This window comes from Lonchura striata, chromosome 22 (assembly GCF_046129695.1).
Source record: "Lonchura striata isolate bLonStr1 chromosome 22, bLonStr1.mat, whole genome shotgun sequence".
NCBI lineage: Eukaryota > Metazoa > Chordata > Aves > Passeriformes > Estrildidae > Lonchura > Lonchura striata.
In genome coordinates, this window is record NC_134624.1 from 4,119,671 (window position 1) to 4,136,130 (window position 16,460).

The window sequence follows — 16,460 nt, forward strand, 5'->3', positions numbered from 1 at the left end:
GTGCCAAGTCAGGAGCATTTCAGATAAGGCATCGCAGGTGCTTTGACAGTAAAGCAGTTAGTGTTGACTACAGTACTGGAACTGGCTGCTGCCCAGGGCATCCCAGGGGCACCTCCAGCTCCTCCAGCACTTGGTGCAGCAGCAGGAGACTGTTCAGTTTCCCAGACCTCTCCTACATGCATGCAGGCTGCTCTGGCTGCCCTTTTTGGTATTTTTACCCCCTCCCTAGAAAGAGACATAAAAAGCCCAGGCTGGGATGTGGCAGTTCCCCCCCCAAAGCAGCCAGAGAGACAAGAGGACGCCTTGTGCTGTACCAGACTTTGCCACAGGCGGGTGCCCCGCGGTGCCAGGGTGGGCAGCGCCGGCGGGGTCGGAGCAGGGGAGGGCTAATTGCCATTGCTGATGCTGGAGTTGGCACTGCTGCAGCTCTGCTCGTAGGATGGAGGTGCCTCTGTGGGGGAAAGGAAGAATGAGAGAGGTTATGGTGGGCGTTTGGGAGGTTCCCTTCACCCCAGTCTGTGTAACCCAGTGCAGAGTGAAGCAGCTCACCAACACACACTCCCTGCCAGGGCCCCACAGCCTGCCCAGCTGAGGTACAGGGGGTTTGTAGGATTCGAGCCAGCCAGTCCCATCCCTGCCCTGATGCCCATGGAGGTTAAAATCACCACCTCACAGTCCTGTTGTGTTCTTCCCTTTCTTTCCCAAGCATCCTCCTGTCTTCCAGCACCTCCGGATCACTCATGCTCTGTGTGCCCAAACCCAGGGCTGAAGTACCACATGTAGTGTTCTGTTACCCCAGTGCAAAGAGAGGGGGTGATGTGGATACAACTGTGCTAACACTCACTGCTGGCCCTGCCACCCCAGCATGGCTGCAGGAATGCAGCACTCACTGCTGGCCCTGCCACCCCAGCATGGCTGCAGGAATGCAGCACGTTGGGATTTCCCCGAGCTGTTCCACCCTGGGCACTTTCTCAGCTCCCACCCCCACAGCTTCAGACCAGCTGCAGGCCCACTCCAAGTCAGACAGAAGATTTCAGTGACATCATTTTCCTGGCTGTGCTCCCACCAGTCTCACCACAAGCCAAGAAGTTTTTCTACCAGTGGGAGGCTGAAAGCTCTTTTAAGAACAGGGAGATCCTCTCACGACAAGCCCAGGGCAGGCATGGGCGTGGATGTGGGAAGGACAGCTGGCTTTTACAGCTGGAAGAGGGGACTCCTCCAGAGGCTAAAGCAGGCAGAGAGATGTCACAATCCCCTCTGACAGCAGCCTGCAGCAGACTGACTGAATCCCCAGATTCCCAGCAGTTCACAGCTAGCAGAGACTGCTGGTAGGAGCTGTTTCCCCCCAGCTGCAGATCCTGCTCACCATAGGGGTATCCCCACGTGCTGTACTCCGGGGGCAGGATGAGTGAGCTGGCTGTGGGGACAGGCACCACGTTCCCCTCAGCATAGTAGGGGACAGTGGCTCCCGTGGACAGGCAGAGTGTGGGGTGGTTTGGGGAGCCCGTCTGCTCTGAGTCCGCCCGTATCTCCTGGAAGCTCAGTCCTGGGGCGTAGCTAAAGGGCTGCTGCTGGGAATGGCTTTTGGTGGGGATGGAGACATTGTCCATGGGATGATAGCCACTGGCAGCCTCCTCTTCCTCTGGGGGGGCACTGGGGACCACCACAGATGGGATGTGCTGGATGGAGCGGGAGGGGCTCAGCGGGACCCTGTTCACAGCAATGTTTCCGATGTAGATGGGGAGGGTGACAGAAACCTCTGGAGACTTGAGGGAAACCTGGAAGAGAAGGGAAAACAGTGGCATCCTCATTATACACGGCAGTGGGAAGGTTCACCTGATGTCTGGAGCACTCAGGCCACACTGCTCAGCCTGGGAAGGGGCACAGAGCCATGGCCCAGCCCAACAATACTCCGGATAAACTCACCTGGATGTAGTAGTCAATGTGGATGAGGCTGCAGCCCTGCAGGATGGACTGGGGCAGTGCTGGAACCAGGATCTGCTCCTTCCATTCTGCATGTTTCCAGGCTTTCACCCCTGAGCCTTCCACCTCGGCAATGGTCCTCAGGTCGTAAATCCAGCGCTTGGATTTATAGGCCACCTTCTGCACAGACAGGAGGAAACACTCAGAGGCTGCAGGTGGTCTTCTGTCTCCCACAAATGTAAGCCAGGACACAACCCCACCCAACTGCTTTGTCAAACAGGCACAAGCACAGACCAAATGGGCATGTTCCAGAGCAGGAATACCCTTGCTGTGTGACAGACTGAGCAGGGATAAGCAAGACAAGTTCTAGGTCCTCTTTCCCCAGGAAGGTAGGGAGGACCAGAAGTGGAGATTTGGCTCCTCGCTGCCCCAGTTTCACAGAGGCCTCCATGGGGTGCAGCAGCAGCACAAGGCAGAGAATGGCCCCACTGGACACCCACCTGGAGCAGACTGGCCACCACAGCGCCGGTGTCCCGGCCAGATTTGTTCTCTATGTCAGTGCGGAGCTGGATGGCCTGGCCCACGATGTAGCCCTTCAGGTCAGATGTGGCTGTCAGGATGATGTTACCACTTTTCACAAGCTTGTAGTTGAACTTCTTGGTGATGGACATGGTGTTGGGCTGCTGCAGGATGGCAGAGATAGAGGGGTTGGCTCAAGAGAGTCAGAGAGCCTCTGGGAAAACACTCAAGAGATTCAAAACAAGCAAGCAGAAATATTTACTCCTAAGAGGATGCAAAGAACCAGCAACATGGCAATGCCACAGATAACAGGTCTCACTTCTCCAGCTCCACAGTTCTACTGTCCTATTAGCTGCTTTCCCCTCCACAGCAAGTTCCCCAAACCCAAGTGTCTCCAAGCACCTGAAGCTGTTGGCCAACATGTCTCTCTGCATGCTGAAAATTCAGATAAATCTTTCAGAGCAACACCCAAAAGAGTCAAAAATCACCTGGAGTAGGCACGAGAGATGAGGGGTCTTTGTCCTGCTCTTGCATAGTCACAGCACACAGTCAGAGCTGTCCAGCCACTCAGTGACTCCTCAGACAGCAGGACAAGGACCAGTGCTGAAGTGTTGGCATTTCCCAGCCATGCCCCTCTTTGTTCTTACCTCAATGTCAGGGATGTCGTTCAGGTTGAGAGGGCAGAGAACATAGAAGATCTTGTTGCATTTGTAGTCCTTGGAGAAGCGAGGTGTGTCTATCACAGCTTTCACCTGATGCAGGACCTTGCCAAAAGGGCCTTCAAATGATGTAGGAGCAGAAGCTGGAGTTGAGAGAGAAAGAAGAGGTCATAAGGCTGAGCCAGGCCAGTTTCTGAACTGGAAGTATATACAAAATCCAAGGTTTACAGGGAAGGGCCTTCAGCCACATCTTACCTGGCAGCAGGAACTGGAAAGGAAAGTTGTGCTCTCCAGCAGTCAGGACCCCTGTGGAAACAAGAGGGAAGTGAACATGGCACAGGCTGACAGGCTGTTACCTTGGAATGTGTGATCTTCTGGGGGAGAGAGGCCTCCACCCAGGGAATCACACACTGCCTGTTCTGCTGCCTACAGCCACTGGACAGCTCCAGATCCCACGGGCAGTGCTTGAGCCAACAGGAACACCTGCTGCCACCCATCCCTCCCTGGGACAGGAGAGGGTCTGTATGAAGATATCCTGTAAATGAGGTCATTCAGGGCAGGCTCTAAGGGATCCCAGCGCCACAGCAACTGGTTATCCCAGCCTATTAACACAGGACACAGAGCAAGGCTGCTGTGGGTTTATTTTTCCTCAAGTCTTTTCTCTGTCAGGCAGACAGGGGGAATGTGAGAAATCACAGGCACTGTCTGAGGGTGGTAGGCAGTTCTGGTGGGCATCAAGCCAGTCCATCCCCAGCCACATACCAAACCCTTCACAAACTGCAGAGGGTTCAGGAGCTGGAACCAGAGGTCCACTTACCCCCGGACCCAAGAAGGGACCTGCAATACTTCAGCCAGACTGCTGAGACAGCAGGAGCTCAGAGAAATATTGCCACAACATTAACCTTGGCACTTGTTTCCTTCAACCACTGCTCTGCAACAGCCTCGAGGGCACAGGGCAGAGCCAAGATCCAGTGCATGGCTGAAACAACAGATTACTACTTCCCAACTCCATCCACCCTCCATCACTCCCAGATTCCCTCTAGGGCAGCATGACAGCTGAACTGAACCCACAGTGTGATCCAGCAGCTCCTAAAGTTGCCTTCAGTAAGAAAACCACCGAGGTTTATCCATATTTGTTAAATCCATGCATACAAAAGAGGTTTTGTTTTTAAAGTGGCAGAGCTGAGAGGAGACTTGGATGTGCAGTAAATCGAGCCGTGTTTGTTCTGCTTTGTAGGATCATTGCTGGAGGTACCAAAAGCCCAGCTCTGGCTGGTGCTTTTGTTGTTGCAAGACAGGGGGAGGCAGCTTGCCCGTTAGCAACGCGGGCTCTGCAGAGCTGACAGTAATCGAGTCCTGTTGTCAGGGGATTAAGTGGATTAGAGGGAAGGGGGAGGTGGGGAAGGGAAGAGTAAATCCCCCCCACTGACACAGCAGCCCAGGCAGGACTTGGTGCATCATGCATGCCGTGAAAAGCTAGATCTCTGCCTCTCTGCTCGCTCAGCCGCCCCATGGGGATGTCAGCGAGTGTGTCCTGCCCGCAGTGCAGGGACAACGGGATAAACAATCCAACACACTCCTCATCAGGGATCCCTGCAAAGGGAGAACAGCAGAGATGTCTATTTGTACACACTGGCCTCACAGAGAGGAGCAGGATTTGCTCGTTGCCGTCCCCTCCCTGGAGGTTTCCCTCCTGTCTCCCGAACAAACCCGAATTATGTAGGCTAAAATGCAGCACCCGGCGCTGTCACCAGGTGGAGGCACCATGCCAGGCTCTGCCCTCGCCGATGCTCAGAGCTGGGCAGGCCCGGGACAGCCTCTCCTGCTCCTTCTTGGGCAGCCTGCCCCAGTAAAGGTGCCAGGTGAGGTGCAGCAGGTGCCTCGGCTGCTTGGATAAAGCCTGGTGAACGTGAATGACCCGATGAAGCCAGCCCTTGTTTGCTGCCCTGAGGGTTTCTGTCTTTTAACGGGCACCATTCAACATTGATCTTGTTCCATTATCCCTACTTTTAGAAAGCAAATGGATAACTGGAACACATCCACTGTCCTGTGCAGCTTCTGCATTGCAGTACAGGGACTCTCTCCACCTGACAAGGAGTGGAAGCAAATCCTGTTCCTGCCCTGCAGAAGGGAGGGAGGAGTTCCAGAGGGTAGTGGTCACTGAGAGAATTCCAATGAGAATTTCCACCAAAGAATTCCCAGCTGTGTGACATGCAGAGCCCCACATGAAAGTGCAGACAGTAATTCTGAGTCTCTCACAGCCTTTCCAGAACTCTTAGGGTGAGCCCACAGCCTCCACCAAGTAAAAGTCCCTATTCTACATTACAGGCAGCACCTGTAATGTAGAATACATTACAGGTATTCTGTAATGTATTACATATGTATATGTAGAATATTTCCAACAAGTCATTTCTGTCCAAGTCCTGCCCAGCTCAGGTGCACCAACAGAAAGCTGGGCTGGAAGTGAACCTGTGAGTACTTTCACAGTTTCTAACTCCCACAGCATCACTGAGCAAGGCCATGAACCCTCCCAGGAGCACATGTGGGCAGCATCACCCGCAGAGGATGTGGTTTGGCTCCCAGAGCCACCGTGGGACACGCTGGCACTGAGGCAGTTTCTGCACAGGTAATCCAAGCTCTGAGCAGGTCACCAGATGGGAACTGCCCACAGGTCAGCCTAGACCAGCCTGATGGTCCTGACCAAGCCCAGGTGCCCAATGACCTGTTGGCTGTGACCCACTGAACAGCCTGCAAATCCCTCCTGCAGCTCCTGCCTCCAACAAGCTGCCCACAAGGCCTGGAAAAGGCCCTTCCTGCTCTTTACAGCCAGAGAAGAGTTCCCAGACCAGCCAGCCCAGACTGAAGCTGTGTGCTGCCACAGTTCACACAGACCAAGGGCATCACAGCAGTGCCTGGCTTGTGGCCACAGAGCCCTGACCCCAGTCCTGGGCTGAGCAGGGAGCCAGGGAAGCACGGTGAGCCCCGTTCTCCACTCCACGGAGCAGGGACATGCTGCAGGTGACTAAGAACAAATCTTGTTTTCAGATCTGCTCCTTCCAGCCCACTCTCTCCTTCCCCCAGGAGGCACAAGCATCCTCAGTATCCCAGAGTGGGCATTCCAAGGCTCCCACTGGTGCAGAAAGGAGTTCAATGCCAGGGCTATTTCACAGACAAGGGTTAACAAAATTAAGATGAGGAAAAGCTGATGATCCTGACTGAGACAGGAGACTCCTGTGAAAGCACAGGCCTGATCCCGAGTGCCTGGCAGAGTGACAAGGCAGCAGAGCCCACAGGTGAGCTCAGGTCCTGCCTGCCTCCCACTGCACCAGGAGGAGAGGCAAATATTCAGCAGTAATCTGGGCTCCTCCTTGCTTCTCACGGCAGAGGCTCCTCCAGCATGGGCACAGCAAAGGCTCCATTTGCAACTTGGAATTACAAAACCATTTCTGTCTTCTGCCTGCTGCCTGGTGGAAAGTTGGCAAATCCCAAACCAAGCACCCTTACAGCGGGAAGGGAGGTGGCAACTGCTTTTAAACTCTCCAGCTGGCAACTTAGTTCCAAAAGGCCGAGCTGTCATTACCAAATGCTGACTAATCTTGCTATAATAGGGAAAATCTGCAATTTCCCTGGTCCCAGCTTCCCTGTGAGCATGGGCAGGGCACAGACTGACCTTGAGCCAACACCCAGGTACTTCTGCCATGGAAAACAGGAGCAAACGCCCCCTCAGCAAGGGTCACTTGCAGTGTCAGTCCAGCACAGCCACTGTGCTGGTGACACAGGGCAATGTGGGTCTCACCAGGCATACACGTGCCTTGAACAGATCCCCACATCATGCAGGGGAGATGCAGCATCAGGCAGAGTGCCCAGAGCCATCCCACAGCTGCACCCTCTGTGCAATTCCAGCATCCCAGCAGTGAGGGGAACACCCAGCCCATGGGAAGGCACTCATCACCCTGTCCCTCCAGCCCAGAGAGTTTCAACAATCCAGGACATTTAATCGTTAATCCAGGGCTAATTCCATCTGCAAGTGGGCTTTGCAACAGAGATCTTTGTTGGCAGCAGGCAGAGGTGAGCTGGTTTCCAATCATGGTGGGGGCCCGTGGCCATCCCAACACCTGGGAAGAGCAGCCCTTTCCATGCCCCTCCAGAACCAGAGGCTTTGCCAAGGCACTCCCAGCCTGAGCAGGGAGGTCAGCAGGGGTTCAGCACTGTTCGAGGGGCCATTGAGACCCCTCAAACAGGGGCTCCTGGGCAGCTGACAGAACACTGTGAGGGGACAGGGCTGTGCCAGCCACCGCAGCCACGCCGAGCCAGCACCTCCCCATTCCCAGAAGCCAGAACAAAGGCCACAGTGTCCTCAGATGCAAAAAAGCTTTTCCTGGAGTTTACGTGCAGCTAAAAATACCTTGGGAAAGTCATTAGGCAGCAGGCTTAGCAGGGTTCTGCTGTGGGGCCATACCTGCAGCAGCCTGTCCCCCTGATAGGAGTCAAGCCAGCAGAGATTAGCCACCCCCACACAGCCTTGGGAAACTTCCTCCCAAAAAATTCCTGGAGGGAAAGAAGCTCCCGCCCCAGATAGCCAGGAGAAAAACTCAGGTCCAGATAGCAGGAGCAGTAACAACACACTCATAGTGCAGAAGAACCTTGGAGACTTCCCTGACTCCAGTAGAGATAGGTCTGGTCTCTCTCATTCATGGCTCCCCTCCACTCCACACTGGGACTGGGGTTGTTCATTTGCACCATAGGATGTGGAGGAGTCCTGGAACACTTCATTTACAGAAAATAAATGCCTTGATCCAGAGGGCTGATGCCAAGTCTTCTGGATCCCCTGGTGATGCTGGTTGCCATGCAGTGACCCTGCCAGGCTGAAGGGGCTGGGCTTGTGAGACCCTTGGGAAGTTTGACAAGGCCAAGTGCAAGGTCCTGCACCTGGGTCAGAGCAATCCTTAGCACAAACACAGGCTGGGCAGAGAATGGATGGAGAAAAGCCCTGAGGAGAAGGGCTTGGGAATGTTGGTGGATGAGAAGCTCAGTGTGCCCCAGCCCTCTGTGCTGGCCCCAGAAACGCCCCTTCCCTGGGCTGATCCCCAGTGTGGGCAGCAGGAAAGGGGGGATTCAGCCCCTCTCACACTCAGGTGAGACCCCACCTGCAGAGCTGCCTCAGCCTTGGGAAGCACAGGAAGGAGCTGGAGCTGCTGGAGAGATTCAGAGGAGGCCATGGAGCTGCTCCAGGGCTGGAGCCAGGCTGGGAGAGCTGGGGGTGCTCACCTGGAGAGGAGAAGCTCCAGGGAGAGCTCAGACCTCTTGCAGGGTCTAAAGGGACTCTAGGAGAGCTGGAGAGGAACTGGGGACAAAGCATGGAATGACAGGACACAGGGAATGGCTCCCACTGCCAGAGGACAGGGATGGATGGGATATTGGGCAGGAATTCTCCCCTGTGAGGGTGGGCAGGCCCTGGCACAGGTGCCCAGAGCAGCTGTGGCTGCCCCTGGATCCCTGGCAGTGCCCAAGGCCAGGCTGGACAGGGCTGGGAGCAGCCTGGGACAGTGGGAGTGGTCCCTGCCCATGGCAGGGGGTGGAACAAGGTGATCTGTAAGGTCCCTTCTCACCCAAAGGTTTCCCTGCACTCACTGCAAACCAGCACAGTGCTGCATCACTGAAGGGGATTACAAACTGCAACAAAAGAGGGGAAATGCACACATTTCCCACTGCATAGGAAAGCTGCCACCATCGTGCTCACTGGGGCTGAAATGACCACCAGTGTGTATTTACACTGTTAAACCAGTGATCCAAGTTCACACCTCCACATCTGCTGAAAGTGTCTGGGCTCTGGTCTGATAGTGCAGCCTCCCTGGCAGGTGCTGCCAGGCCCCTGCCAGAGAAGTCCCAGCCCTTCAAAGGCATCATCCCTCCAGACCAAGGGGAAGCTCCCTGCCCACACCCTGCCCTGTCTGCAGCTGGCCAAGGGCTGGGAAATGTCCTCCAGCAGCCTCTGCCTGGCACTAGAACAGGGCTGGGCTGGGGCTCAGGAGGAGCCAACCCCACAGGAACAAGGACACAGCCCCACAGCCCTACCTGTTGTGTCCCACCCACCCTCCCAGGGCTGTCTGGCAGCTTTCTGTGCAAACAGCCCAGTCTGACAGCACCGGTGGAATTCTGCTGGGCTGCATGTTCCAACCAGTGCCACTGTGGGGCCACTTGCCAAATCCTCCTCCCAGGCTGGCTGCTCCAGCCCCTGGGTCTCTGTCTGGAAGTCACGGGTGGTCACAGCCATTCTGCACAAGGGTCACAGCCACCACGACCTCCAGGACAGCAGAAGGGAGTCGGGAGGTGTTACAGTAAGCTCATGGGCACTCTGTGCCCCCTTCCCCAGGACCCTGTGACTCTGATCAGATCACCCTGGACCCTCCTTCCTGCCCCAATGGGGTTGGTGGAGAGCCAGGGAAGCCCACCCTGTCCAAAGCCTATGTAGACCCCTGACATTTCCTGTTTGTCCTCTTTTGCCCTGCTCTCCACATGGACACCACAGAATAAAGAGAGCTGAACCAAGTATTTTGGGGTAAGAACCTCTTTTGGAAATCTTTGCCATCTCCTGATATTCCTCCCCTCACAGCCTCGGACCTCTGGGCTAGCCTGATATTCAGGGGGCTGTGTGAGGGGGGGAACGTCAGGGAGGTGCCTTGGTCACACAACAGACTCAGATGAGTCTCATTCCTCCCCTGTGGAGGCTCACACTGCAGTGTGCTGGGACAGCCAGCCCAGATGTGTGACACACAACAGGCCAGGAACCACGGCGTGTGGCCCAGCACACACCTCTGCCTCACCACGCTTCACCCACAGCTACACACAGAAAAAGAGGTAAATAGTTCTGTTTGTCACTCCCTCCAGCCCCCACAGAGAAGGGGCAGCAGATGATATCAGCTCTGTAGGCACCTCTAGGAGCCTGGAAAATGTCCCTGCATCCCAGGCACAGGAGACAAGGAGTGGCTGAAATGGGTTCCTGCCCCAAGCCCTGTCCCTGCCCACCAGTCCCTGCCAGGCTCTGCTCCCTCCTGGATGCTAAAATGAGAACAGGCTGCACCTTTGGAGTACACAGATTCTTTTGGTTCTTCTAGCAGAGCAACAGCAGGCCAGACCATATGGCAGTTTCTCCCTGGCTACTTAACAAGTGATGCATTAACTGTGTTGGCCAATTCAAGCAGTACAGAAAGGTACCTGGTGCCTGCTAGTCCCTGTGCCATCGCTTGTACCAATATGTCTCTTTCTTCCTCCTGCCTAAAGTCAGCCCTGGGGAAGGCAAGCTCCTCCAAAGGTGCTGAATTAGACTAATTCTGGTGCTGCTGAAGCACAGCTTGAGTACACTCCTCTCCAGGAAGAAAGCAGGAAAGCAGAAGGTTTGTGTTTTCCACTTTGGGGTGGAGAAATGAGCAGCCCCAGCTCTGCACTGTGCCTAAGACCCCGAGTCCCCAGCTACAGGCAGAGATGTCAATCTCACTGCAGTCCCAGCACTCCACTCACCCCTGTCCTGCCCTCTCTCCTCATCCATTTTTGCAGCCAGAAAACTGAATATTAGATATAAGCAAGGGGCCAGAGCTCTTTAGCTCTCAGGAGCTCTGTCAAAGCTGTCAGAAGGGAAGCATTAAGTCTGTGCCAGGGCACTTGAGGTGACGCTGAGCCATTGCAGCTTTAGCACAGGACTCAGCCTCTGGTGAATGAAGTTAATACAGGGGATTACAAACTGCAACAAAGGAGGGGAAATGCACACATTTGCTCGTGCCATCAGCAGGCACAGGTGCCACAGAGGGAGCAGCCAAGAGCCAGAAAAGCAACCTGCCAGCAAGCACAGGGAAAGCTGCCAGGAAAGCCTCGGTGTTCAGCTGCAAGGAGAGCTCTCCTGCTCTGTATGGCAGTGATGGAGCACAGCCCCAGCAGGCTCCACGCTCCCTTTCAAGGCAGCAACTTGCTTGCTCCAGCTCTACAAACACACAGCAGGAACAACCTCCCCACAGGTAATGCTGCTGAGATCAACCTTTCTGTAACACAGGAGGTGCAGCAGAGTGCCTAACACTGAGGTGAGGGCTCCACTGCTCATAAACCTCTGCGTCAGCAGTTTCCAGAGACATTCTCAATGAATTAGCAGGATCTGGCAGTATGGCAATGCTGCAAAAAAGCCCAGAGGATTAACTGCTCTACTGAGGCAAGAAATTGGGAAGTGCTGAGGAAGCAGCTGTGACCCAAGGCAACTGCAGATCCCTCAGTGTGGATTTCCTGGGCTGAACCTGCAGCTACTGCTCCTGAACCCAGCAGCAAAGTGTGGCCAGGAGCTGGCACCAGAACATCCTTAGTGGCTCACCACTGCCCACAGACACCCTGCTGCTCTCACCTGGGCAGAGGCTGTCCATGAGCATCACCTGCTGCTCTGAGATCTCACAGAACAAGTTGCACAAGTCTCACAATTCTGCTTAGTCAGGTCACCAAGATTTTTAAATTCTGCTGGGAGTCAGGATTGTTACCCTGTGCCAACTGCTGGCCATGAAGGTGTTGTGCCAGGCCGGCAGAGAACCACCCCAGGGAAGAGATGATGCACAGCTGCCCCTTTTTAGCTCTTTGTGCAAGAAATCTTCCAGCAGAGGAAGCGTGTGGAGCTGCCAGGAAATCCCTGCAGCGCCTTCAAGCTAACTAACAAGCTGCCAAAAGAAAGGTCAGCTGGAAATTACAGCCAGCTCCCTGCATGAGTTCAACTCAGGTACAAGGAGGGAATGAAAAAAAACAGAAGTCTACCTTTGGATGCACAACCCTTCCACAGGGCAAGAGCTGTGTGTGCAGCTGGAGCTGCAGGGAAGGGACAGCCCCACGGGGGTATGATGGACCTGCTCCTCTCCGGCTGAACAAGGGCAGAGCCACAGCAGGGAGGGGGAGAGGAGCAGGAGGCTCTGCAGAGCTGAATCACTCCATTATATTGCATCAAGAGAAGCATCTCTGTGTCCCAGAGCAGCGGGTACAAGCGGTGCCATTCTGTGCTCGCTGCCACTCGATCCCCTGAGCTGCTGCCACCTACAGAAACCCTGCAGCCCCCGCCCCTCTTGCCTTTCTTTGCAAAAGGAAAAATCAACACCAGCGAGTAATCAAATCCAAGTGGGAAAAGTAAATACCCTCTTAGGCTCCCATCCAGGAGGCAAGCAAGGAGCCCCGCTGGGAGCCCTCGGTGGCTGAGTGACCTCTGTGGCACAGCAGCCTCTCCAGCAAACAGAGCAGCGAGAGGCTCTGGAGCAGCTGGCACACTCTGCACTTCCCAGCAGCTTTGATGTAAAGAGCCCGAGTTCATTAAACCATTGGCCTGTGTGTGATTGCCAAGGCTACAGCACAATCCCCTGCTCCTCATGGCTGCCTGCTGCCTCCAGCTCCTGCCCAGCCCCACCAGAGCCTTTCCCAGAGCACAGAGGATGCCCTGCTTGACTAGGGACAAGCCCTGAGGGGAGCAGGGTCCTCTGCATCAGCACTCTTCACCAACCTGCTCCAGTGGCACAGACAGGTCCTCCACACCCTGTTCCAAGGTGGGGACAGATAGGAAAGTGCCTTAAATAAGTGCCAAAGTGGACATCTGGGTTATTTCAGGGCCTACCTCATTTTTCATGTAATATACAGCCTAAAAAAAAACCCAGAGCAGTGTGTAATACAAGCAGCAGCTGATGCCAGAGGACGAGCTGCCCCCTCAGTTATTTCAATGCAAAGGTGTGTGGGAGGAGAAGCGTGGAGTCACTCTTAGAGGCTTAAAGAGCAATCTCAGCCTCGACAGTTTTGCAAACGTCCTCTCCCCCTCCCCCCACACGTCCTCAAAGAGCACAGATGGGTGTTTTTGGAAGTTACTGCTCAGGATGTGGGAAGGGACAGAGGGAGGTGGGCTGTTTGTCAGGCTGAGCCTGCCTCCCTGCACCACTTCCACTGGTGCCAGCACAGCAGTGGCACCACTGGAGCTGAGCCACTCACCAGGGATGGGCAAGACAGAGCCCCATTCACTGTGTGGCCTTGGGGACACCTGGGATCCTTCCTCAATCCAGGCCAATGCCATCAGACTGGATGAGCCCCTTTCAAGAGAGCTGGGGATGGTGTCACAGGACAGCCTGGAATCACCCTCTGCCCCAGAGCACAGCCTTGCTGCCAGTTTCCCTCCAGCAGGGACATGCTGCTCCTCCTTACCTTTTTTTTTCAATGCACTTGTTCAAAAAGAAGAGATAACAGCATTACCTGTAGTGGGGCAAGGTAGGAACAGAAGAGATCCCTGAGGCAGAAGCAAATTCCTCCCTTCCTCAACTCATTTTCAGGCAGTGGCATCCCCTGTGTGGATAAGGCCTCTGGGGGCATGGCAGGAAGGCAGCCCCTCCACCTGAGACCAGGGCCTCCCACAGTCCCACCCTCCCTTCTGCTGTTTGCTTTTTGGGAGAAGGTGGCACAGCCAGCCCACACCTGGAATCGCAGGCATGGATTCACCCTGGGGGGGGTTTTATTCATCTGCAGGACCATACCAGGTGCCACCACAGTAACCTTTGCTTCTGGTGCTCTGTCACGGGTGGCTGCTGGTGTTGGCCGGGGCAGGAGCTGTGTGCTGGCAGTGTGGACCAGCAGCTGGGCTGGCCTCATGCTTCTTTAGGAATCCTAGCTTGGAAATGCTTCCAACTCCCCTAACTCACCCTGGTCTCCTGCCATCACCATCAGCAACTTCTCCACCCCATGCTCCAAGAGCCAGCAGTCCAGCCTGCCTCAGTTTCCCCTCCCAGCCGGGTCAGCCCTGCAGGGAGGCACCCAGGGAACACCCACATGGGACACTCCATCTGTCTGAAGCTCCTCCATGCTTTTTTTAGGAAAGGCCAGGACAGCTGAGAGCTATTCCTGGAAAGCCTAAAAACGCCACGGCTGAGTCAGCGCCGAGGCTCTGTCTGCACAAGGCCATCGAGGGCTCCCCCAGCACAGCCCTGCCACCACCCCACTGCAGGGCTGAGCTGTGCCAGGACACTGTGTGCCAGCAGCCCCTCGGAGGAGGCAGACAGACAGGCAGACACAGAGGCAGGGACGTGGAGGAGCAGCCCGGCTCCCTCTGCTCTGCCAGCCCAGACACACATCAATGTCGCAGGGAGGGCTGTGACAGCAGACAGCTCTCTGTCCCTGTGCTGCAGGCTGAAGCACTGCCAGCTCCCAGGGCTTTTGTTCCATACCCCTGCAAGCCAGCACAGCAAATGCAAGGGTCAGCTTCAAAGCTGGTGGACTCGGGTCCAAAGGCAGCATTGACACTGTGCTTTCCATCTCCATCCCACTGCTCTCCTCCCATCCTCCCAGGGGCCCAGCTGTCCTGTCTGGATGCAGACATGGGACAAACCTGTAAGTCCAGGGTAATAATTCCTGAACATGAAGGGCAAATCCCCCTTGGCTGCAATCCCAGACAGAGACTGCCCACCCTCTCCTCCTCTGCTTCCTGCAGCTGGGAATTGGGCTGAGATCCCAGCAGCTGGGTCTGCACAATTTTTTGGACACAAAAAGCTGAAAAGCAGAGGTCAGTGACTGTGAGTACCCAGCACACTGCTCCAGACCAACTGCTGATACCTGGGCTGGGCTTTCCTCATAATCTCACAGCAGCTCTGCAAGGCAGGACAGGAACAACACCACAATACACCTCAGTTTCCAATCACACAACTCCACAGGGACAGGTTTTCCCTTCAGTTCCCTTCACCTAAGGTAAATAATGCACTGCTGTTTCTTGCCTCAGCTGCCTGCAGCTCTGGGAGACATCAGCTGGCCTGTTCAGCCCCACTCACAGGCTCATGGCTCTGTGACCAGCTCCAGTGCAGAGCCAGCAGCCCAGCCCTGCTGCCAGCCCCAGGCACCCGCTCAAGGCTGGCAGAGTCTGTGACACCAGTGAGTGACAGACAGCAGCACTGCACTGGGAGGGATAGAGCAGTCTGGGCTCCAGAAAACCAACAGCCAAAACACCAGGGTTTTCCACAAACACTTTAAGAACTGGGACTACTAAATTTTGGCCACATTTGGATGTCAGGCCTTCAAAGGGCACACTTCAGCACATGGCTTTTCTTTCCATCCTTCACAATTCTCTAGTCCTAGTTATCAAGAGGATGGCTCCCAAGGGCAACCTCACAAGAACTGACTGCCAAAGCAGCTATCAAAGTTTTCCAGAGGCTGCAAACCCAACAAACAGCACACCCACGTCTTCCCACTCCACCTTCCTGCCTGTCTTTTGCCACTGCTCAGCTTGCCCAGCACACAGATGTGACCACAAGATCACAGCTCTCCCTCAAATCATTAAATATTAGAAACAAAAGTTGGAAGGAGCATTTTTCAGTGCAGCTGTAGGTTTAAACCTCTCCACAAGTCCACACTCACTTGCAGCCTACAACTCCCAACTCATCTAAGCTCAATGGTCTGCAGCACCTTACAGACCCCCTGTGACTGTGCCCCCACCCTGACATTCCAGAGCTGGGCTCTCTGTGCTCAGCACATCCAGAATCAGGCAGGAATGTTTCCCACTGCCCTCCCATGCAGTTTATCTCTGACTGCAGTCCCCAGGCTGTGAGCCAAGAGCCAGCCAACCAACTGTCTCCCTTGGCAGGGCCCTGAGAGCAAGCAGCCCTCTCACCAGTTGCTGCAAGAATGGTGTTCAGTCTCCCCTCAGTGCTACAAGCTCTGCTTGGAAAATTGCTGAGCTAGCAGAAACTGCCATTTCTGTTTTACCCATTTCCTGTTATTTGATAAAACAGTACCAGAGGGCTGAGCTCCTGCTACCCTGGGCTTTTGCCACATTCATGTTAGGGCCACTGACTTCAGCAGGTGAATACTGGCACATCTTGATTTCAACAGGAGCCAGAGCACAGCATGAATTATTTGTGGTAAGGCTGACCTATTTAACAGCAGAAAGACAGCGTTCATTCAGGCCCAGATCCCCCAGAGGCTGCTGGTGTCACTTTACCCATAAGATAATACAACCCCATGGCTATCTCTGTCCATCTCACTGGAAGCAGGGGTAACTGCCCTAGGCTGATCCTGCCACGCTCCCAGAGCTTCTCCTGGAGCACAAGTGACACATCCACGTCCTCTTTCACAGCAAACCACTGGCTTCTGCTGACCAGCTTTGATCAGTGTTTTGTGAGCACCATAAACACACGTGGGAAGTGGAGCAAGGTGAACCCACAGAACCTTGAGACAGGGAGCAGCCCTGTGACAACTCTGCTTCACAAAGACCAGGGCCAGAGGGTGCTAGCAGTATTTGCAGGGTGGCTGCCAAGTTCTGCTCAGGATCCTTCCCTGCACAGCTCCTGCTAAACTCTTGTAGTCTCTACTCCTGGCTCCCATCCT

The 16,460-nt window shown here is 54.9% G+C and overlaps 1 protein-coding gene across 1 annotated transcript in view; it reads right to left on the minus strand.

The window, feature by feature from the left end:
• Window positions 1–264: 264 nt before the first annotated feature.
• The window catches only part of ARRDC1 (arrestin domain containing 1), a 33,875-nt gene continuing 17,679 nt past the window's right edge, over window positions 265–16,460 (minus strand). The window contains exons 3-8 of the mRNA XM_021542277.2: window positions 3,357–3,407; window positions 3,090–3,244; window positions 2,424–2,606; window positions 1,927–2,103; window positions 1,367–1,778; window positions 265–451 (exon numbers count right to left, since the gene is read on the minus strand). Coding sequence (XP_021397952.1) covers window positions 387–451; window positions 1,367–1,778; window positions 1,927–2,103; window positions 2,424–2,606; window positions 3,090–3,244; window positions 3,357–3,407 — 1,043 coding nt within the window. The 3' untranslated portion in view covers window positions 265–386. The remainder of the gene's footprint in view (window positions 452–1,366; window positions 1,779–1,926; window positions 2,104–2,423; window positions 2,607–3,089; window positions 3,245–3,356; window positions 3,408–16,460) is intronic.